Source organism: Stegodyphus dumicola, chromosome X2, assembly GCF_044657685.1.
Source record: "Stegodyphus dumicola isolate Sdum_Otavi_A_Nest chromosome X2, ASM4465768v1".
Classification (NCBI taxonomy): Eukaryota; Metazoa; Arthropoda; class Arachnida; order Araneae; family Eresidae; genus Stegodyphus; species Stegodyphus dumicola.
This window is the reverse complement of record NC_140781.1, coordinates 183,526,662-183,550,944: the sequence shown is the minus strand read 5'-3', so window position 1 is coordinate 183,550,944 and position 24,283 is coordinate 183,526,662. Positions and strand designations below refer to the sequence as shown.

The window sequence follows — 24,283 nt, the reverse complement described above, 5'->3', positions numbered from 1 at the left end:
CAGTTGAACTTAAAATATTCCTGCCTGATTGATTGCGTAAACATTATGAAAATACTTCCAATTTGCTCTTTTCATATTATGAATTTTCATTTAAAAAATTATTATGTGATCAGATAGAGAATCCTAATCAGGTATATAGCTTCTTACAACACTCTGCAGAAGTTCCTGACCAAAAACAATCGCATCAATATAACTGTTGAGTTGTGAAGAAGGTAGATCCATAGTCATCATTAATCCTGAAACACTGTCATGTACTGAAGAATTCTCTCAATTTAATACCCCTGGAGTCAGTCGCAGGACTAAACGAAACATCAGATTTACTGTTAACATTGATGTGCCAAATAAAGCACTTTAAGACTTTATTGAAAAACTATGATCTTTTTTGCACAGATCAGCTACAGTATTATCAAAAGGCTGTAAATAGTGACATAAAAGAGTGAATTCACATCTTTTAAAGGAAGTGTCAAACAGTGGCAGCATTATAATCACAGTTCTATAAATCTGAAAAGGTAATAACTGCACTTATTTGTATAACAATTGCTGCTTTGAGAACTTCAGATTTTCAATCAAAAGAATGTCTATAAGAATTTCAAAACTGAGAAGCTTGCTGTCGAAACAGTATGCCTCATGAACAAGGCCAACATCAATATTATCACTCTCAAGATTCAAAATGAGCTGCTGTATACCCCTTTTTGATGCATGCAGGTCAGTTTTAGCAAAACTAAAGAAAGTCCTTGAAAATATTATTAGGTTGTCCAGAAAATAATGCAGGTTTTTTACCTATATCTTTAAAGTATCATAACTCAATTCAAAAACAATTTTATTAATCAAAATAAGCACTAGCCGAATCAATGCATTTTTGCGAACAAGATATAAGTTTTTTTATGCCACTAAAATAAAATTCTGGAGTTCTGGACGCGATAAAGTTGTTCAAGGCATTTTTGCCTCATCTTGGTTTCTGAAACATTTCTTCTGCAGAATGTTATCCAGATGTTTGAAAAAGTGGTAATCGGTCGGCGAGAGGTCATACAAATATGGGGGGAGAGGGAGAGTATTGTATCCCAATTCGTTCAATTTCTGTAGGGTCACTTGCATGTTGTGCGGCCGAGCAATGTCGTGAAGAAGTGGCATCTTTCTGTTGACCAATGCCAGGCACATGCGTTGTATTTTCTATGAAATAATAAAACAGATCCTTTTATAGAATATCTTTTTTATGAATGGAATTGAATTATATGGGGCATTACCCTGTGATACTTCTTGTAGGATCATAATTTTCCACTTTCTTAAAGCATATTTGAAAGGCAGTTTTGAAGAACACAATTTCTAAAAACTGCTAATTCAAAGTTTTCAGCTCATTAACTTTCCCTCAGTGTTGAACATTTTGGTCTTTATGAGAAAGCTGAAGTTATAAAATCAAAAATTATTCTTAAGTTACAATCAGTGACAGCAAAAAAAGTATATTATCTGAAGAAGCGTTTTGCTTAAGATCAAGAAGTCATTATTACAAGAAGGCTATGTTGCTAATGCTTGTATTGAATAATGACCGTTTGATTCCTAGATTATTATTATAGTTGTAGAAAATGTTGTCCTTATTCTTATCCCCTCCCTGCCCGCATGTGTATGGAACTTCAGAGAATTCCAAATACTGATATATTTTAATGAAATATTTATTCAAAAATAAATCATGTCCCACATAAAGTAATGAATGGTATTAATTGACCAAAAATATTCATTGTGTCAACTGAAATTGTAATGTAATACCATTGAAAAGCTTAGAGAATGCAAGAAGTAATTTAAAATGCTTGCTAATGCATCCTATAATAAAGTAAGTACCGTAATTTCCGGAATAAAGGCCGCATCAGCGTAAACGCCGCAATAGATTAAATTGCGCATGACATCGTCGTAGGCCGTATAAATGCAAAAACTCAACCTAAGTCCTCATATATGACATACCAGTTAAGAAAAATGCATGAAATGAAACCATAACTCAAAAATAAATTAAAGGTAAGAAATGTGGAAAATGTATTTACCTTCACGTATATACTTATATTTACCCACTAAAGAAGTCCATATTTGTAATACTCAGACTATATTATAAAAAATGTTGCAACAACGAAATATTAAATTTGGATGACAAAAGGAAATTTTAAATTTTACTTACAAAAGGGATTACAGCAAACTATACATCATATGAAGCCATCAAAATCTGATTCTTCACTATCTGAATTAAAAAGATTTAGTAAATCCTGATCTAAGTCTTCCAGATCGTCACATTCATCCTCTTGGTTTACAGTCTCTTTATCTAAGGATATAATTTCAGCTTCTTTGAACCCTGCTATTATTGACGATGTTTCTACCAATTTCCACGCACTTCCTGCCCACTTTGCAATTTCTTCATAAGATGCTCTACGCACTTTACCGCTTTTGGTTTATGTATGCAATCCTTCACTCATCCAACACTCCCACCGCTTTCAGACTTCAGCTTTGAAGGATTTATTACCTGACAAATCTAATGGTTGTAAGATTTTTGTCATACCACCAGGAATTATTGCTTCGGTCGTAGACAATTTTTGACATCTGGTTTTCACTGACTCAAAGAAATGAGCACGCATGGAATCCATTATCAATAACCCCTTTGGTTGGAAAAAAGATCCCATAAGGCACTGCCAAACTTTTTGTAGGCACTCATGCATAATTGTTCGGCACATCTAGCCGTTCTCGTTTGCACAAATAATTACGTCATTAGGAAAATCTCCCTTCGGAATAGTCTTTCGTTTAAAAATGATCATCGGCTTTATCTTGTCACCGTTTGTGGCCCAAGCTAACACACATGTAAATGACGTTCTTTCATGCCCTGTCATAAACACAGATACAGTTTTTGCATGTTTCATCAACAGTTCTGTTTGCAGGAGAGTCGAAAGCTAACGGCGTTTCATCCATATTTATTATCTGTGACCAACGAAGTTTTTTTTGTCAATAATAGCTGTCACATATTTTAGAAAAGATGACTTTTTATCCTGCCAGTCCGTTGGTAATTGTTGCCCGACTGTTGTTCTAGTATGCACAGAAATATTTTTTCTTTTCATAAATCTGCTACACCTCCTTTGAAATCATTTATTTTCATTCGTTTTGCTATAAATTTTGCTCGTAAGCGAATTTTTACAGTCGAAATTACCATTCCCTTTCCTCGTTGCTCCTTTATCCAGTTTTCAAGGCCGTCCTCTAGATTTGGCCACCTTACAGTATCACTTCTTTTGGCTCGTTACTGTTGTGGCATATTTTTAAGAAGTTCTTTTTCAGTTCTCCAACGTCGAATACATCTGTCGTCCACTTCAAACTCTCGAGGTGCTGCTCGATTTCCAATTTGTTCAGCACGTGAAATTACATTAAGCTTAAAACCAGCAGTATAGCTTCTGTGCCGTTTAGGGACATTTTCAAAAATTTTCCGCTCCCTTCTTACTTAAAAACTATCCAACAAGTACTTATACCCAAATTGATGGGATCTGTATCTGGCAGAATGCCAAGAAAAATCCATTCATGCTGAAGGGGAAATACATCAAAGTTTGTTATTGCGAGGCAGGTGGAGTCGTGTCCGCCTTTGAAAAAAATTGCAGAAAAGGCAGGGGTGGGGAGAGGATGAGTCCTGGAAGATTCATTGAATGGCAGAGGAGAGAGACTATTCAAACTGATGAGAATGTTGATTTGAAAGGGGGAAGAATGTTATTGTTCTGAGATCTCGTTTAGGGTGAATAAGGCATGTAGGTCCGTTCAAGGGAAAGAATGTAAACAAAATAACGTTCGCAAAAAGCAACTGAGTGGTCTTTTGTGTGGGAACAGCACCAGTCTATGCACAATGACAAGGCCATCCAAACTATGTACAATGACCATCATAGGAAATATTTTATTTTTAGTGCACCTAAACGCCGCACCCGCTGAAAGTTTTAAACACAAACGCTGTGGCGTTTCTTCGGGAAATTACGGTAATACTACAGAATTTATTGATCAGATCATTCATGATGATTTACATTGATGTAAACATGATGATTTATTGTATATATTTGTTTATGTTATTTAAAGTGAATGATATATTTACCGTTAAGTGGGAAAATAGGCATGCTGTAAAACAATCAAAGGGGTCTTAAGCAATTTATAAAACAATTATTAATAGTAGTTATGAAAGCTTTCGCAAAAATTTTATTTATTCCTTGCAGTGTTAAAGTGTTTTGTTTAATGTATTAAAAATTTTTTCCCTTGATAAAAATAAGGGATTAAAAAAATAAATAAAATAATCTCTTTGGTAATAATAAATAAATTAAGTAATGCAAATCACTCATTATATTGTGTATGGTTAGCACTACCTTTGTTTCACAGCCACTGAAGTAAATGTTAAGTAGGATGTGATATGGTTGCTTTATTTAAACAGATTTCATAGTAATTCTTTATATATTTTTGTTTATTTCATGCTAAATTTTTCATTTATCTTTCATTATATGTTTATTTAGGATTGCAAAATTGTCAAATAAAAACTTAATGACAGTTTCAAATTTGGGTATATGTTTCGGTCCAACATTACTCCGTCCTGAAGAAGAAACAGTTGCTGCAATTATGGATATTAAATTTGGAAATATTGTAGTTGAAATTCTTATTGAAAATTATGAGAAGGTAAATAGTTGAAACTATTAAAATTTAATTTTCACTTTAATTTTTAAGCTAATTGCTGTCATTAGATTATTGTAAATTTGTATTTTTCTTCAATTTCTTAGTCACTTGCTGACTCCAAATTGTGTTGCACTTTGCTTATTCATTTTAGAACTCTTACTTTACTGATTTTCAATAGGCAATATTTTTTATTGCCTTGTTATATTAAATTACACATAATGTATTAAATTTTCGAACTTAAAACATTATAATTGACATATGTTGATAACGTGTTTTCTTATTTTGGAGAAACTAACATTTTCGAACTATTAGTCTGTCTGTAAGTAATATTTTGTATAATGTATTGTTTAATGTGTTAAATTTTCAAAATATTTGGCTGTCAAATTAAATGCAACCACAGGGACTAATATTAATAATTCTTATACAAGTGTAAATAAGCCATTGTAGTTTGTGAAAAAAATTTTAATCCAAAAGAATGAATGGGTCATCCATGTTTAATTTTTCTTTTTTTTTTTCATTTTATTGCATTTTATTACCATAATTAATTATCGCTAATTTAAGTCTCTGCTATTCCATAGTACTTGTGTTTATTTTAGCAGTAAATCCAAACAAGCATTATTCTGAATTATAAAATATTAGCTCTTTATTTTCTTCCTTTGCCAGTATGTTTATTCAAGCAGTGTCAAAAGGAGGAAAATCATTCTTAAAATTATATGCTTCAGGTATGGTATATGTGATCAGTGGCCAACTTGATTAGATTAAATTTCACAGTGATAATTGGCAACAAAACTTCCCACGCAGCTGAAACCCCATATGGAGCTATGTGTCATGCATGAGAAAATGATTTTCCCATTTTTTCCAGTCTATACAAAGTAGATTCATATTCCATTCATTTCAAAACATATATATACATAACGTATTTGTTTTCTAGTTTCAACAGGCTTTTATTATGATTAATTCTGACAATGGAAGGACACAAGGATGTTGACCTCACTACTTCCCCTTAGCTTTAGAAAATTATAGGAGTGTAAATTGCACTTAAGCATTCAACATGTATAGAAACTAATTATTACTATGCTATAAATAATATGATACTTTACAGTGTTTGAACAAAGAAATATTTGGATAACTTTTGAACAAGAAAAAAGTTTTGTATCAAATTTTCAAGATTTACACAGAGTAAAGGTAGTTAAAAGATGAGTTTTTCAAGCATTTGCCACTTTAGAAGATTGTGGACTCAGTCTCAGTTTGAAATTCTCAATAATCGTTTTGAGACTTTAAAACCAAACCTGTCATTCTTTTCAACTGTTATATAGTTTTGGGTTGAACTGTTGCATAGTTTGGGTTGCATAGTTTTGGGGCTTTAACATTGCTCCATGGTAAAAAGTCAAGTGATCATAAGTCAAGGCTATAAAGATACCAAGCATGTCTTTTGCCAAAGCAAATCTGTAATGTCCATTTTCAGCTTCTTATTAAGACACAGTTGTCATAATCACTTTTGATCAAGACCAGAACACTGCTTTTTGAATGTAGAGAAGCTCCTTCATGCTTAAAACCTTGTGTCTTTCATCCAGCAGCCATAGTAGTAGGCACCAGAAATGAACCTTATTCTCAAAAACTTTAGGTAACATTCTGAATTATTTGTCTGGTCAAAAAATTGTGGACCGAAGATGCCATCAGTGCACAAATGAAGCACACATTGATCTTTAGTACATGAAGAGACTTGACAACAACCATTTAAAGCTTCTCTCTGTACCAAATGTATTAACCCATTAAATAGAAGGTATGATAAGATATATTTCTATCTCATCTATCTGGTGGTCAACCGACACACATCAAGTAGATTAGCTAGAACTATACCTCAGTGGGAAAGATAGTATAATCAAAGTTAAACTAAGTCAAGTGTCGGTCATTTGGTACATAGTGTTGCCGAAATCCAGTATTTGAATCCAGTTCGAGAGGTTGCCTTAATTGAATTTTAAGAGATAAACTGTCAAGATCTTTGCACAATATTCTCCATGAATTAATTAATGTTGTTTTTGAGCCAAATGTCCAGATGATGACTACATTATTTAATATTTCAGCAGCAGTGATGCATATGAACCTCTTTTGTATCTTTTGTTTATTCTGCATGCCCCCTTTGTCATACATCAGTGGACCTACTTCTTCAAACTTGCGAGTTAATGCATGTAATGTCCTTGGCAATGGTTTGTCCTGTTTTAAAGGCACTAAACTGCCCTGAATATTTTAGCAGGTCTTTGTTCACAAGGCTAAAAAAGTTTTGTCTAATTTGTCTTCAGTTAAACATTAGTCCCTTTTAGTGTGAAAAAATTTCAAACAAAAATAGTCACTCTATAAATAAGATTTCTTTGGGCCTGTACATAGCTGACAAAATTTGGTCATACAATGCAGGTCAAACGAATGTCCACGCCGAGGCTCGGAGTGGTCGGCCTTCTGTTGTCACCGATGATTTGGTAAGGAAAGTTGATGAAGCAATTCATGAGAACAGACGCTTCAGACAGAAGAACAGAAAATCATTCAGAACAGAAAATGACAACTCTTTCAGAGGCATTTCCACAAATTTCACGTACTGTTTTGTTTGAAATTGTGTCTGACCGCTTGAATTATCGCAAACTGTGTTCCCGATGGGTTCCAAAAATGCTCACTGATGTTCACAAAAGAAAGCGACTTGGTAGTGCCCTGACATTTCTCACGCGGTACAGTGATGAGGGAGAAAACTTTTTAAACAAAATTGTGACAGGTGATGAAACTTGGGTGTGTCATTTCACACCAGGTGTCTTGGGTGTCTGACGACACGAAAAATGCTGTGGAGTTGTGGTTATCGAAACTGGCGGGAAGTTTCTTTGACAATGGTATACAAAAACTGGTCACCCGCTATGACAAGTATTTGATCATTGGGGGAAACTATGTTGAAAAATAGTTTAAGACATGTATTTTCATGTAAAAATAAAATTGGATTTGAAAAAATTGTTTTACTTTTTTTTTTTTTTTTTTTTTTTTTTCAAAATGGTACTTAGTTTACAAATATGCCTCGTACATACACTCTAATTACTGTTCTTAATAGTTTCTGTGGAAATTAATTGAAAATTGCAAGCTAGAAAATATTTAAAGAATTATGGATTTTAAAAAGAAGAAAGTAAGGAAAATGGTATGGAAAATGGAGCTCGGTTTTTCATCTGATAAATGGCAAAATTATCTTTACGTCATATGTGATGATAATTGCTTATTTTGAAAAGTTGCCAGTCAGAAATCTGCAAATGCCTTCATTAATTTTTTTCAGTCAAGTACCCTGCACCAAAGAGCCTTTAAAAAAGACAGGATCATTACAGTGAGAAGATGTAGCTTGTGCATTTTGTAAGTGTTTTAAGTTTGTGAATTATAATGCCACCTGAAAATAAGAAGATAAAATTTTTCGGTTATTCTTAATTCAAATAGCACTGAATGTAATCTTTCAGCCTATAGATATCATTAAAAAAATCGATTTTTAAGCATATGGAAAGAAATTTTTGTAAAATTTTTCCTCATCATTTCTTAGTGCATGTAACTGAAATCTCTAATCATCGTCAAGCATAATATCAAAGGTTACCAAGTTTACCATATTCTTTGTTATTCAATTACTGATATTTAAGAAATGTGTTTAGGCATCTCTGCATGAGTCATTACTCAAATTGTCATGTGTTGATAAATATACAGTGATGAAAGCAAAATATAATAAATAATGATTCTCCAGATTGGTGTCAGGGATATAAAGTATTAGTAAGTGTAAAATCAATGATGTTTCTATGTAGAATATTTCAGTTTGAGATCTATGCCAAGCAGATACACAGCTGCAGAGCCAAATTATTGATCACACAAATTTATGCTAAAAGGATTGTTTCTTCAAAAACAAGATATTTTATTTGGTGCCGAAGTGAAATTAAGAATCAGAACTCTTCGCATTTTATTATGGTGATGGGCAAAGTCAAATGCAGATGCATAAAGGATACAAAAAGAATCCTTAAAAAAAATTGTTGGTGACTTTGAGGACCGAATTTTAGATCATTTGGGATATTGGACATCCGGATCTCAGACTTTGTACTCTGTGTAGTCAGGAAGTCAGATATCAATAACAATAATAATATTAAGTTTAACTTTATGATAAGTCTCCGCTTAGCTACCACCTGTTACCTCAGAGCTACTCATTCTGCTATGTGATGTTATTTTTTTGTTTTATATAATTGAATAATTCACATTTGATGGTTGTTAAAAATATATGTTTCGTATTCATATGTAAAATTCCATTCAGTGACCTTTACATTTTTTCTCTTTTTACAATTTGTTTTATCTTTTATAAGTAAGCAATTTTACTTTAACTGTGTGTGCATTAGTTACTATTAACATCTAAAGTAAATATACCATTTCTTCACACTTAGGTTTTTAATAGTGTGCCTGAAACAGATGCAATACGTCGCCAACCCCCACCTTATGTGCCTCCCCCTCAGCCTGCACGTAAGGATGGTCATACATCTCCACCACTCGGGCATTTACTACAAGGAAGAACTTCTACAATAGAAAACTTTGGGAGAAGTAGTGTTCAGAATATTTCTAATTTTCCTCATAGCATTTGTTCTCCAACTTATCCTGTATTGTATCCTAATTCTCCACCCGATCAAAAAAATAGATCTGGAATCATGCTGTATAACCCAATGTGGAACAGTTAGTATATATAATCAGTTTACTTTACTTATGTAATAAACTTTTTTTCACTCTTTAAATTCAACAGGAATATTCCAGGTCATATGCAAACATAGATTTCTACATTTTATAGGTTGCCATGAAAGGTATATTTTCTTTTTAATTGAAAAGGTGAAATTTCAGTGCATGCTAAAATGCAAGGTTTGCTATTCTTGACCAAGAGCAAGTTTTCTCCCACTTCTGTGAGTAAAGTGACATCACTGAGCAGGTAGATATGTAATTGTCTTGACTGTTAGAAGAAGAAAGGTTTGGCCTTGAAGGAGTCTTAACTTTTGTCTGTCTGTTCACCTTACTTAAATATTCCAGTTTTCAAGATTGCACCTGACAGGTGAAAGTTTAAAAATGGCCTGATTTGCTGAATTTGATGGAGTTATTTTAGACAACTAAATAGGTATTGTGTATGTGCATCAACCATTGGTTTACTTATTATAAGATTTAGGTATGTTTCTTGTATGAAACATTTTTTATCACTTTTATTAGCTAATTTATATAGTATTTCATTTACATATGTTGGAGATATAGAAGTTGATGATTACATATTTTACTCTGAAACATGAATAAATTAATACCTGAGCCTAGGTAAAATATTAATTATTATCTTAAGAACCCCTTCCCAATTTATCATGACAGTGGCAATTTTCAATCAGCGTTTAAATTTTTGTAAAAGGTTCATTTGTTCTTCAGTCCTTTCAATTATGTTTATGCACAAAGTTAATTAAAATATCTGTAAAAATGCCTAAAAAGGAAAAATAATGCATATAAAGCCTCCTTTCTTTCAGCTGTTTGAATTAACTAAGCAACATGATAAAGTTATATTTCCGATGAAAATTTAAAAATCCAGGTGACTTTCCAACTATAACATCGGACGGAAAGCTCCGCCGTGTTTATGAAGTGTCATGGCCTTCTCCCTCTCAAAGGTCACGGATGAGCTCGGGTTTGAAGCCCAGCGAAGTCATGGTTGTAACTGTTGGTCCCTTTATAGGAGGCAACAGTGGCTGCCTATTAAGTGTTTCCATAATGAAATGGCCACCACTCCTGGCCCTCGTAGAGCACAAGGCTAATGGCTCTTAAATAAAGCATCTAGCCATTTAAAAACAATCCTTCTGTTCATTTTAATTGCAGATTATATTATAGATTATTATTTTAATCCTTCTGTTCATTTTAATTGCAGTGCTGCTGATGATCACATATTTTTTAGAGTTTTACGAGGTGCTACAGAATGCATACTATGCATAGTTCTTTGTAATTTTTACATTTCTTATCTTTTTGAATGACTGTAATGCTAGTATACTGTGTGTAGCCAAAAATTTGTCATCACTTCGACTCATCCATTTTTTTTTTACCTTGGTTAGAAATGTAAAAATATGTAATATGTCTCATATGTAAAAATGGAGATACAAATGCAGTAATGCTGTGGAACTGCTTTTCCTTGCATTTATGTGAATAAAGTAGGATGTGATTTTAAAGCTCACGTGTTTGGTCATTCAGAGATTTTTGTGCAAGTAAACAAGGTTGACCTAAATTGATTAGTGATAGCAGAAATGAGAATCTTGGAATCACCAAGCCAAATGACTAGTTCCCAGATAGGCTAGGTTCTGGGACAGTTCTTTGAAGTATGTTGACAAATGAAATTGTCAGATTCTATTAGAAAATATCTATGTGACTTTTAGATTAAGTTAAAAGCAACAGAACCTATCCACTGGAATATTTCGTTGCTTAGATTTTATTTATAGCACTAGTCTTCTTGCACTGCATAGATTTCTGACACCAAGTTACTTAATTGCTCCTTAGAGGTCATTTCAAATGGTGAAAAAAAGCACTGTGAATCAAGCCTCAAATGAAGTTGCTTCTATGGAACAATGAGATCTACCTGGACTTTTTTGAACAATAAGGTGCTTCTAATTGTGCAACCGAAATTTGGCACTGTTCTTGATTCGCTGTAACATGCGTATTCATAACGTAAAGTCTCAAGAATTTGGACAGATCTAAGGAAAACTGAAATGACTTCTCACCTTTTATTTCTGTGTATTCAGCATTGCTTAAAAAATCCATGTATCGCATTTGAATATATATTGATTGCCATTTCAGTCACTTCAGCTTTAAACTTTTGGTTTACTTTGCCTGTTGCTTTAAAAACTCGCTTTTTTCCAGGCATATTGTTGATTGAAGACAGACATGTCTTATTAAATTTTAATTGTTGTATTTTTGTTCAGCTTCAAGGAGTTTTAAAAATGTATGTAATATTAGGTAGGCAATTAATTATTCAAAGTACAATTTATCAGTAAAAGGTTCCAAAAATTAGGATTCAGATTCAAACCAAAAAAGTACTTTTTTAGTGTTGCTCTAACAAATTAGCCACCACTTTAATCAGTAAAAAGGAAATAAGTTCACTCTTTGACTGTTCTGATGTTAAAATAACAGTTACTAAAAAAATTGTATAAAATCGGATAAATTAAAAATTTTGTGACCTACTTATGTATTGCTTTTGTCTGATAAATTTTTTAATGATATTTTAAGTACAAACATTTCTGAAACAATATATTTATGAAATACGTAGGTGAATCCCCCCAGAAAAAAAGGTTAAAAGCATCAGCATTTGAAAAGTAATTATTTTGGAGGAAATGCTTTTTTCCCTCAAAGTGTAGACAAATTGCATTAGTTGTCTGGTAGCAGTTCTGCAAGTAGGCAGAGTAAGTTCACAGACGTGCCCAAGAAATTGCAAGACGTTAAGAAAAGTGGTCTAGTTTGGAGGTGCGAGTCATCATTTGCTCTCATTGAATACCTGGAGTGTTACCATATCATTACTATGATTGTTATAGCACCGCTTTGACAAGGTTAAGTGAAGCTATACAATGCAAGCATCCTAGCATGTTGAGTGATGGTGTCATCCTCCTGCGTGGCAATGCCTGCCTCCATACTGCTTTCCAAATTCAAGAATTGCTGCAAAATTTGAAAGTGAGAAATCTGTAGTCATGCCCAATATAACCATGATTTAGCATCCAGTGATTATTTTCTCTTTCCAAAACTGAAGAACATTTATATGGAATGAGGCTGTCTTCAGAGAGTGATATGGAAACAAATACCAAGAACTGGCTCAGTGAGCAAGGATATGATTTCTACAAAGTCGGGTTAAACAAGTCAGTCCCGCACTCAGATAAATGCCTAAATGTATTTGGTGATTATGTGGAAAAATGATAGGCTATTAAGCCTCTTAATTGCCTTTTGTATTTTCTGTCTTTTGTTAATATATAATGTTTTATTACACTTGTAACCTTTTTTTTATCCACCCTCGTATGTTACTTAAAGGATGTGCACTGCTTCTACCACTTGCTGTGCTTTCAGGTTAAATCTGGCCCTAGTACAACTTTCTAGTTTTAAAATATGCAACTGGGAGAGTTTAACGGTTATGAATATTTAGTTTTGATTGTCTCAGTGATGTTATTGGAAATAGCTGAAACATTGACATAATGTTACATATGCTTGATCAGCTATTATGAGTCACTTATTTGCATGCTTTGAGAAGAATGGGAAAAGTAAATCTTTATCTATTTATCGCAACCAAGATTGTGAGCCAGAGAACATCAGCTAAAGCCAGCAGGAGTATCAGTAATACCTTTATAGTTGTAGGAAATGGATTGGATAACATTATAATATGGTTCTAAAATAAATGTGAAAAATCTTTAATTCCTTTCAGTTTCTCATATCATATCAATACCTGGGTTCATAATGCCCCAAAATTAGAATGCTAGTAATTCGTAACAGGTTTACTTGCACGTGGGCTTTTATGAGAGAAAGCTGGTGATCTCTATGTAATATGCATGTAACCCATTTCTTTATGGGAAGCCTTTTCAGAAAGCAGTTGAATCCAAAGAATTAAATAACTGATTTCCTGCTAAATAAGCCATAATTAGCCATAATAAGGAAATAGCAATAAAGTGCCTGAGTAAATATTAGCAAATAAAATTAGCTGTATATAAAATTTTTATATTGAACAGCAAAAGCAAAAGTTGCTTGTAATTAAACGCAAAGCATAATTAAATGAATGAAGAACATAAGATTGATTTGGTGAAGCTCGTCTTTACTGAATTTAAGCTTAGGGGCCATTTTTCTGACATTTCAGCAGATGAGTTTTAAAAGTAATTGAGTAAAATTAATAGTATGTAATAATATTCATGATGAATCATCTGATAATCATAATAATATCACCATAGTCAAATTAAAATTATTTCTTTATTTAATTCATCTGTTAAAATGCTTTCACAAAGTGACTTTTCCGTTTATAGTTAAAAATTGAAAAATGTTCTAAAATGAATAAAATTCTTTTTATTTTAGTTACTAAGTTTCTCCTCAGTAAAGAGCTGAGCTCAATCTTCCCTAACAGTATTCCTTTATTTCTAGAATTAGCATTTTTGCTACTGTATTTTAAAAAATTTCAGTTAATTTCATTTGATTAACTGTTTATTTGTTTACTTGGTATATTAAAGAAGTATTTCTTGATGCAAAAAAGAGATATTAAAAGTATTAAAAGAACATTCAAAATATTTATATTGAAGTTAACAGTTACTGCATTCATGCAAAATTAAAATATTTGTTTTAGAATTTAATGAGAAGTTTTAATATATATATATATATATATATATATATATGCTTAACAGATGTCTGCTTTGAAAAGAACTATTTTGGCTTGATGATCCCAGCCAGCTGGTCATTTTGTCCCTGTTAGGTAAAATTTTAAAAATGCCACATATACACAATTAATATCAATATAATCCTACAAGAGGTTACAGCATTTTATGACAAATGTCTTTCTTACATTGAGCTATGGGAAAACAGCTTTGGTAGAACAGAATCTTTTATTTGTATAAACAACAGTGAATTAGCATGGTCTGAAATTGAAGCTTCAGGGGAAAAAATTAATAAAGCTTCACAGGTAATATGATAAACATGCATCAACCTTTTTGATGAAATAATGATTGCAAAAGTTTTCTGCTCAGCTAATTATGAAATTTGAAAAAATAAAAGTTCTGAAGAAAAATGTATACCACTTTTTCAGTCATAGAAACGTTTTGTTGCCATATCTTGTTCAACTGATAGAATACATTTTTCAACATGCAAGGCATACCGGCACCAGTTGGAAGAATATTCTCAGTAATGAATATCATATAATTTGAAGAAAGAGATAAAATTGAATTAACCCTAAGCATTTTATTAAGCTGCAAAATTAATCATGAACTAAAATGCAGTGAATTTTTCAATGCCATTAAAAATAACAAAGGATTTTTTAAAGAAAGTTTACATTGGTGATAAGTACTAGTAACTTCATAATAATAAGGTATGCTCAGTTGACTTATTAAACATTTCTTTTAACTTGTTTTTTGTTAACAACTTTATTTGCATTTTCAATCATAGGGAGTTATCCTAGGAGATTTTTATTTTCTGTTGTCAGCATTTTCAGATGCCAGTTTTAGCCAAAAAACAAAAAATTTCCGATTTGAGCAAAAAAATGTGATAAGCCTATGTATATATTACATATAGTGTGCCCATAGAAGTCTTTAATGTGCTCCCCTTTTTTTGTCAATAGTTGTACACATTTACTTCTATTTACAAAAAAGTGTTTTAAATCAGGAAAATGTTTATAAAATTTTTAATTAATTTTCTAAAAATTATGAAACCTAACCCTGTTTATTTAATCCATATATGCATACATAATATACTCATTCTAAAAAATAAAGCTGAAACTGTTTTATTTTTTATAATTGTGAAATAAATTGATCAGGGTAATTTAAAAGTTTGCCATTATGTTCCCTGAAAATTCAGGGGTCATACACAAATAAAAAATTAACTGTTTGACCCTTTCTAACGCAGTGTGTTCGGTGTGAACACACCAAGAATATTCCCTCTTTTAGACACTGAAAATAATCGATAAATATCACGAAAACTACACTAATGGTTACTTTTAATCTCTTTTATGAATAATAGATGGTAGCACCACACAAGCAAATCATTAATGTTGAGATATATTCTGCTTTTAAAAACACTGATTTTTTTCAAAGAAATGTTTCACATTTTTTTTTTTTTTTAAATATAAAGAATATTAATGAAAAAATCTTTATATAATTTTGTTGTTCATATGCTAATCTGCCTATTCTGTATTTTAATTTTTTTCTTTGAAATATTGCGTATAGTGAAGTCTTCAGTGTATGGTGTGTTCGGACTGAAAACACTGCACTGATAGTGCCTGTCACGTGGGAGTGAGTCACAGAATCTGGTTTCGTGCCTCAAACACGGGGAAGGCTGAGAGCTCAGATTTATTTATATTTGTTTTTATTCTTTTCTGTTTTGGGTTTTGAAGATCCTGATGCTTTGTTTTCACTTAGCTATTTGATTTTCAGCGAGAGCAGACCCTTTTTTTCTCTTGCTTTCATCATACGTAGTTTGCTTAGTTTTGATTTCTGTAGTTTTTTATTTGTATATATATTTAATAATTATTTTTCCTAGTCAATAATTAATTGTAAATATTATAGTATTTTAATTATTTTTCTTATAAATTTTAAAATTGTGTAAATGGCTCGGAGAGGTCTCAGCATTGCCGAAGCAATGAGAGTTACTTTTTGGGGGGGTTAGCCCAGGTGCACCCTGAGTTATGCTAAATCTGCTACAGAGATCAGATTCTACTGTTTTTAATTCCTAGACAAAGTATTTTGCTGTAATACATGCTTCACAGCAATGTACCTGCATACTTTCCTAGGCCTAAATAGACTGCCTACAAATTTTTTTGGTAAAATTCCAAATTTAGGGAGTAGCGTGCCAGAAAGGGTTAAATTTGTGCATAATTGAAATAACAGTTTAGTGAAAGGTTAGATATAATGAGCATTGCTATGCAGATTTTCCTGAATGGAGTTTAACAGTATTTCTTTTTAAAAAAAAAGGTAGTATTCACAGAATTGTACACATTTTGTGTTCTAGAAAACAGTAATAGGCTTTAGTATTAGTGTATAGGCACCTTATAATACTATTCACATAAACTGAAAGTGAAAGGTATTTCTAATTAAAAGATTTTCTTTTTTTAAGTGTGATCCAAACAAAATAAAATTACTACGAGTAATGTTAATGAATTTCAGTACTTGTAGGCTAAATTACTTGAATGAGAATGCTTTGCAGATCCAGATGTAATAAAATTATGAATTTTAAATATGTTACCCACTGGGAAATCATAAAGGACTATCACTCATTGATCAGGTTTCGTAGCGGTCCTTACAAGTGCTTATAAGTCCTTATATTTGAAAATAAACTATAAATGCTCTTATAGGTGCCTACTTTTTCTCTAAAGAACTTTTTTTTTGGTTTTGTTTTGCTTTTAGTGCTTTTTTTTTTTTTTTTTTTTTTTTTTTTTAATGGACGTGCATTTTTCCCCCATACCAAAGCCAAAACTAAATAACACAACTTATCTTTTCTTCCTTAAATAGTACGTCAGATAGTGAATCATACTCCCGGAAGTAGCTTTCCTCCGTTTCTGTGCATTAACATAACCTTTGGTGCATGCGAGTACAGACAGGTGCACGTCATTCTATTGGTCAAAGAATTGCAAAAGCGGTAGAAAATTCCAGTACATTCTGTATTCTATTCCTCCCACCCAAGACTACACACATTTGAATTTAACAAGATTTTAATAATTTGCATTCTTGTTCCATGTGATCAGTTCATATTCCCATTTATTATGATCGTTATCCTTATATTATAAGCATATGTATGATTATTTATAACAATATGGTTGCAGTAACTGCTGAAGTATAGATAAACTTCAAAAATGGGTAAGTGAGTTTTAACACAGATTAGCTTTCTAAGTAGTAATATTCAGAATGGCTTAAATAAAGTGAAAGTAATGCCCTTTCTAAAACAAATCGTGGATATTGAAACTGTTACAGTTTGCAGCAAAATACCTTTTTTGGGGGGGTTCACTTTCCAATCTGAATTGAATAGGACTAAAAGTTCTATTGCGGAAATTTAACGCAGTCTGTTCAAAATTAAAATGGAAAATAACCCAGGTTGATAAGTCTCTTTCTTTTTCTTTATTTAGTTCTTTATTCTCTGAATACCGGCAGCTGTTGATTCCGATTGCATAATATCAGGTACAGAAGAAATATGGCGCATGTGTTGTGCTATAATATTTGCACTATTTTGCAGAGATAATTAATTTTCATGTTCAGTCCAAGATTTGTTTATGAGCATTTAAAAGAGTTTTACTGTACTTGCTAAGCAGAATATTTTTCAGTTCTGTTGTGCCATTTTTATATGATGCACATATCGAAATGTCAAAAGCATAACTTAGCCAAAAAATCTAAAGAACGGCTACAATCTATCCCCCCACTCCTCTTTTTCCGGTTACGCTCGATTATCCGGAATTTTCAGATATTTGGCAATTTCCGAGTATGTGGGTTAGTTAAGCTTTTACTGTTAAAGGATGACTGCATGAAGCAATTGCCCATCTTCTGATTTAAAAAAATGTTCCTCTTTTTACTTTAATTACTTTGCTTGCAATATCTGTTAAGGGAAGACTGTTATATGATGAAAATTTAGAAAACTTTCAGAATTTTGATTTAAGTTAAATTATTTAAACATCAATATGAGTGGAAAAATAAATTTATTTATTATTAGGTGCCAAGTGGATATAATAAGTATGGCTTATTATTATTTATTTTCTCTATTTTGAACTGAAATTTCATCATTAAATCTTGTATTGTAGTTAGTTCTGCATAATTGTTTTCCCTCTCATTGTAAACTAGTTCTGTAAATTGAACTGTTATTTAAAATTTTAAAGAAGTTATTGTTTTGCATGGTTGAGTAACGCTCTTTCTCTCTTAATAAATACTGAATTTCTCATATTTTAAATTACAAGTCTAATTTTTCTTTTAAGGTTTTTCAGTTGTGTACAATGTAATAGGTGCTTATATTTTTAAGTAAAATGTGGCTACTAACCCTGTTGATGTTAAAAATATCAACCTTGTAGTGCAGTAAACCTTTGCTGATCGTGGGGATTACATAACTAGTACATTGCACATACAGGGAACATGAGGCAGCAGAACATCATTTATATATTGTTGGCTAGTCCCAGCTCGAAACACATAGAATGATATACAGCTGTTGATTATGATCCTAGTCCATACCATGACACTACTTGAAGGATATCCGTTCCTTTCATGTATGTTTGCCAAATCAGATGCAGTACCACTCTCATGCCAAATCAATTGGCATTCTACAATCCTATGACGAACTGAACCTACTCTTATCTACAACCTCGTTCATCTTTTCTGCAGTTGTGATGCTGATTACACCATTGCAAATAAGCAGAATGGTGACGTCTGAAAACTGAAATGCATACAACAGGACGGCAGGCGTTCAGTCCTTCTTGATGCAAATGTCTGACAGCAATTTTTTGGGAGATTCGCTTGCCAGTAGTAACAAGTAACTGATTTTCTACCTCAGTAGCTGTGCTGAAATTGTTCTTTTTTGCTGATAACAGTATGTGCTTATCTTCTGCAGACATTGTACTAAGGTGACCAGATTCTGAAGTTCTAAAATAAGGATTTTATGTGTATAATTTTTTAATATTTTTTACTAATAAATTATTATTGTGGTGCAGGTGGTATATATATTTGATATATATATATATATTCACTAAAGAAATATAGATTATATTATCTCCTAATATTAATTTTAGTAGAAGTATCTAAAAAGAGTGAACCCATCGGTAGGAAGTTTAATTCCGAAAATTGTTTTAAAGTAACATGAATGTAAATTGTTAAAAATGTTTTACGGGGACTTAAAGTAAATTTTGAGTAACAAAATTTCAGTTGGAGAAAGAAGAAATTTTAACACATTTAATTTAAATCTGTAATCATCGCCAAGCATAATGTCAACATAAAAGGTTACAATACTCTTCGTTATTCAATTACTAACATAAGAAAATTGTTTACGCATTGCTGTATGATTCATTACTATGTTATCATGTGTTGATAAGCATACAGTGATGAAAGCAAAATATAATAAATAATGATTCAGCAGATTGGCGTCAGGAATATAAAATATTAGTAGGTGTAAATTCAACAATGTATCTATGTAAAATGTTTCGGTTTCAGATGTAAGCCAAGTAGGCAATTTGGTAGCTACAGAGGCAAGTTACCAATGGTACAAATTTATGCTAAAATTATTGTTTCTTCAATAACAAGGTATTTTATTTAGTGCAGAAGTGAAATTAAGAATCGGGACTCTCCACATGTTTTATTATGAGCAGGGGGGATAAAATGTGCATGCATAAAGCATGCAAAAAAGAGTTGTTTGTGCCTTTGAGATCCGGATTTTAGATTATTCTGGACATTGGACATCCGGATCTCAGGCTTTATACTGTATTGAAGTATAATCAGAGCATCCATGAAGTAATTACATCAAATACAAACACAGTTTGATTTTCAGTTGTAATAATTTTATGAAATATTGAAACCTGAGTGTTATTAAAATGTAGCCAAGCTTCTGCCGCTGAAGAGTTTTAAAATAAGCCCTTTTCTTCAGATTGAAAATAGGCCTTCAGTGATGAAGGGGTACCCTTTCAATGGCAAGAAGTAATGCTAACCATCTTGTTTGTGAGTACCCTAGTATTATTGAAAAATCGGTTTCTGCGAAGTTGCAGTAATTTTTCCAATGTTTCTATTCTAACAGTATAAGATTTAAAGTATATCTTAGAAATAATCATTTCTATATAAACTGGCAAAACATCAGCTGATGAAACAGTGTAATGGATAACACGTGCTGCATATCTCACTCCAATTAAACCACGGTTAAGGTTTTGTTTCATTTTAACAAAAACATTTTCTCCATTTCTGTCGACTCCTCCAGAGTTAAAACTTATGTTCTAGGCACAAAGGCTTATAACTTTTTTTTAAAATTATTTTCCTCAAAACAGATAATTAAATTGTTACTGATAATATTGGATGCTTCACCATCAAAGGATTTAAATTCTAAATTATTAATGCTACTCCATAACTCCAATTTATTAATCTAACAAGTGTTGGAAAACTTGTGATTGGATGTGTCAGCTAAGATTAAAACAAATGAACATTTAGTATTATTGCTTCAGCTTTGTAAATTTAAGCTCAAATGCCGCTTGAAGCATCTTAGACATACAATCCATAGACCTAAACCTATGGTTATGGCAAATATATGCAAAAGTACTTTCTGCTGCAGCTAAATTCTTCCTTATCACCATTTTTTCCTGTTTGAAGAAATTCTTTAACAATAAGCTAGATGCAGCAGCAAACTTTGGCATTTAATGATTATTACGATTTATGAGAAGTTTAATATCACTGCGTCCACCATGGCTTATTGAAAATTTTGAAGACATGTGTTGCACTGTGCATTGGAATCATTTAGTTTTTTTCATTTCCTTCTGTAGGTCTTCGTTAAATGTACATTTTCTTTTTTTTTAACCCATTACTAAAAAAAAATCAGTGGTGAAAATAAACAAATTAAATTAAATTGCAGTAAAATATATCCTTAGCACATATATAATACACCATTAATAAATGAATAAAAAAACCTATGTTGTTGCCAAATGAGAAATGTCATTACACTTGATGATGTTTCAGCAGATTTTTTAGAATTTTCTTAACCCTTATGCAAAATCAAAATAATAATGGAGTGAAAAATTTCTGATATAAATGTGATGAAAGGTTATTTTAGATATATCTACAATAAAATTTCAGCAAATGTCAAAAGAATTATTTTTAGATGCCGTGTAATAAATGTGTTGAGGGGATGATATATAGTAATGTATGTAATGCACCATTGATAATTAAAAATATATTTATATGTTACAAATTCAAATCATAATCGAATTAGATATCAATTAAAAATTGCAGTACTGTCTGTAAGTGGAAGTTTGAACTGCAACTGTGAGTAAAACTTCCATATATGTTAGATGGCTGGAGAGAGAAGAACAAGAATGAGAAATAGAGTTCTCTCATTGCAGTTTTTTTAAGGTAAATGCCCTATTTATGCAGCCAGTATGGCACACGTCTCTTAATTTACAGTTGTATTCTCAGTTTGCAATCTACGCTACTTAAATAAATATATTCATTTCAACTTAAACGTTTTCATGCTACTGTTTTTCAGGACAATTTGGGACAAATGCTATAAATCTCTGTAAAAAATCAGGGCAGGGACTGAAACTTTGGGACGTATGGTCATTTTAGTTGTACTATGAACATGACCTAACGCATGATGTTTGCTACACATTCCTTTTGTTTGAAATTATTTCCAAAGCCTTGAAACAACACTGCGGCTGACATCAAATTCTATAGAAACATCTGTTATATTTCGCCCTTCTTCAGTCTTGCTAATAATATGGCCACGCATAAAATCATCTAAATGATGTCATACCAAAAATTGCTAATTTATCAATTGATTCTTTCCCATTAAATTTTACTTTTGAACAACAATGGTCAATACACATCAAATCCCTTATATCTCTTATCACCACTGTCATGTGACAAATAACTTCAGTAATCCAAAATTTGCATATGCACAACAGCTTACTGTATCCTGCACTTATGTTAATTTCCACCTTTTCCTGCCTTCCATTTTATGGTTGCCGTCACACTGCTACTGTCATCCATCCTTAGCAATTGTCTACCAATGTAATTTCATTTTTCAGTCATAATTTCACGATCAGTTCTTTGATGTCTGCTTCTTCTATATCTGAAAATACTTTGCCTCAAATTCATTTTCAGTCGATAGAAATCCTTTAAAATGGTGGATAATTTCTGGTCAGAGCTGATGCCAACAAGCGTTCGGTTTGATGAACATTGAACAGCTGAATAAAATTCTAGTGTTGTACAAATTAAATGGAAGATATTGATAATGTGTATCCATGCTCGGTAAGGGTTTACTGTATTCTAACTTGTATTTTGAATGAGCCCACAAAGAGAAATCAAAAGTGGGAATGAAAAATTTTCAAAAATTCCAAACTTTTCTATTAAATATCTTATTCAGTTTTTGTCATATGGGAGTTAAAATGTTTGAGTTATTTTTTAGAATGAGAATAAACTTATGCTGAATATAACTTTTATGCACTGATGACCATATAAATTTTGTAATTTTTCAAAACTAACTTGAAATTTAAAATCCCAAAACATGAATATTTTAAGAATTTAGACAAGTTTTAAAACTGAAAATTCGTGTCTACAGTCAATGGTTGCAAGAAATAAAATTACCGTAATGACCTCTATGGACAGATTGTATAATATACCATATTTACTTGGATATGTTCCCCTTTCCTGACTAATTTTGCTACTTGAAAACCCTGAGGGGAAATACTATTTCTGAGTGGAAGTATTAAATGATAAAAATAGCACATTAAAAAGTGTACTATTATTATATTGTATATTTCAAAGGACTTATCAATTTTGATTATATTCTTTTTACCTACACAAAATAATTTTCTGTTTGTGCTAACATTTTACATTGCTGCAATAAATCAGGAGTTCCTGAATCATATGCCAAAAACACTAGGCAGAAAAATACATGGGGAAAGGAAACGTGAGTGCGAAGCAAGTGATGTGAAAATATTTCAGGCTTTTTTTATGGATGCTTCCATGGCTTCCTTCATGTGTAGGGTAAATGCAAGCTGTTTTGTCCTAAAAAAACCTCTATGGGGTCATCTTTCCTATGCCTTTATTCAAAAGTTTTATTTTGAAATTTAGGTAATTCTCACCTTTTATTAAAAAAAAGTTTCCCGGTTTAATTATAGAAAGAAAGCACAGCATAATGTTATGGTTGTTATAAGAAAATTTCACTCCATTAAATCCCCCCCCCCACCTTTCTTTTAATGCTTCCAATATGGGCTGAAGAAATTCTCTTTTCATGATTTTCAGAACTATGTCTAAATTTTTTAATTGTATTTCTGATTCAGAATAATTTTAAATATATATCAATTTCCTAACTTTTGAATGGCATCTGTATTCTGCTGATTCTGACTTGAAAGACAGTTAAATATTTATACAGTTTTCTGTTTTGTTTGTATTCTGCTTTATCATCATGATTGTTTAGTGCCATAGCCACAGTTCGGATTTAATGGCGTTTGTACCCATTTTTAATGCAGATGGTTTACCTGTTAATAGCAGCAGTTCAGAATCCCTCGCATCTCATTCTGTGCCTCCACCAAGGCCCCCACTTCCAGAACAAAAAAATTATCCTTATCCTAGTTCTTGGAGGAGTGAACTTGGTACCCATCGTGCCTCTGCAACAAATACGTCTGATTTTGGCAAGTATATAGTCTTCTATGACAATGCATCTTTGTATCACTTTTTGTGCTTTTTGTGTAAAAATAAGTAATGAATATAAAGTTCTAAAAATCTTATGTTAATGTAACAGGGGGATGGTATTAGAAAAATACTTTTATTTTGTTAATTATTTAATTTTTAATTAACTAAGATGTAAACATTAATTTGATAAGTTATTTTGGGTGAAATTCTTTGTAACTCCCATTAAGTTTTTAAAGTACAGATATTTGAACTTAAGTTTTTATTTGATGCCATGTAAAGTAGTGTTTCATTTTATATAAGATATCAGTTTTTTTAAATCTGAAGTATTTTTCATTTTCCATCCTTCCAAAATAAACATGTACTAGACCCCCTTTTTTCTGCGTGTTTAAATTTAAAAGAAAGCTTTGGAAAATATTTGGGTAAGTACAAATAAGGTAAAAGAAGCTGCTTCTAAATGCACTAAATTCAAATATTTGCAATTTTCTCAAGTACTTCCTAAACAGGAATCTTTCTTCTGATTTTTTTAAAAATGTATATACGTATGTATGTATATA

General features: G+C 31.9%; 1 protein-coding gene across 1 annotated transcript in view; it reads left to right on the top strand.

The window, feature by feature from the left end:
• The window catches only part of LOC118188001 (rho GTPase-activating protein 26-like), a 187,672-nt gene that overhangs the window by 144,303 nt on the left and 19,086 nt on the right, over positions 1-24,283 (top strand). Inside the window, exons 19-21 of the mRNA XM_085809677.1 lie at positions 4,503-4,662; positions 9,093-9,375; positions 23,567-23,728. Of these exons, the coding sequence (XP_085665803.1) occupies positions 4,503-4,662; positions 9,093-9,375; positions 23,567-23,728 (605 nt within the window). The remainder of the gene's footprint in view (positions 1-4,502; positions 4,663-9,092; positions 9,376-23,566; positions 23,729-24,283) is intronic.